The 450-nt window shown below is 32.2% G+C and overlaps 1 protein-coding gene across 1 annotated transcript in view; it reads right to left on the bottom strand.

Annotated features, from left to right (window-relative positions):
• LOC119582194 (dynein heavy chain 6, axonemal-like) overlaps positions 1–450 on the bottom strand; it is a 26,410-nt gene that overhangs the window by 25,204 nt on the left and 756 nt on the right. The window contains exon 2 of the mRNA XM_037930428.1: positions 300–399. Coding sequence (XP_037786356.1) covers positions 300–399 — 100 coding nt within the window. The remainder of the gene's footprint in view (positions 1–299; positions 400–450) is intronic.

The following is a 450-nucleotide window of genomic DNA, read 5'->3' as shown; positions in this document are numbered from 1 at the left end:
GGGAAAAAAAAGAGATAAAACGAAATAAACAATAAACAAAATAGAATAAAATAATCATGAAATTAAATTAAATGGAAGGAAATGAAATGTTTTTTTTTTTTTTTTATCAAACGAAACAAAAGAAAATAAAAAAAGAAAAAAAAGAAAACGAAATCCAATAAAACCAAACCAAACCAAAGAAAAAACGAAAAAAATAATTAAATAAATACATAAATAAAATAAATAGAAGAAAAAAACGAAAAAAATGAAAACCAAAATTGAACCTACTTCAACTTCTTAGGTTCGACGTTGCGCAGCACTTGGGAGTAGTGGTCGAGAGCCTTGAGCCACGCGCACAGAGGTCGACATGGCTTCGACACTTTGGCTACCTGGGAGAGGGAACGGAGGTGGCACAAGTCACTTTGGAGGCGCGTGTGAGAGGGATTTTTTTCGTATTTATAAAGGTGATTT

The sequence above is a fragment of the Penaeus monodon genome, chromosome 15 (assembly GCF_015228065.2).
Source record: "Penaeus monodon isolate SGIC_2016 chromosome 15, NSTDA_Pmon_1, whole genome shotgun sequence".
Classification (NCBI taxonomy): domain Eukaryota; kingdom Metazoa; phylum Arthropoda; class Malacostraca; order Decapoda; family Penaeidae; genus Penaeus; species Penaeus monodon.
Note: the sequence above shows the minus strand (reverse complement) of the source record. Positions and strands in the feature narration are given on the sequence as shown.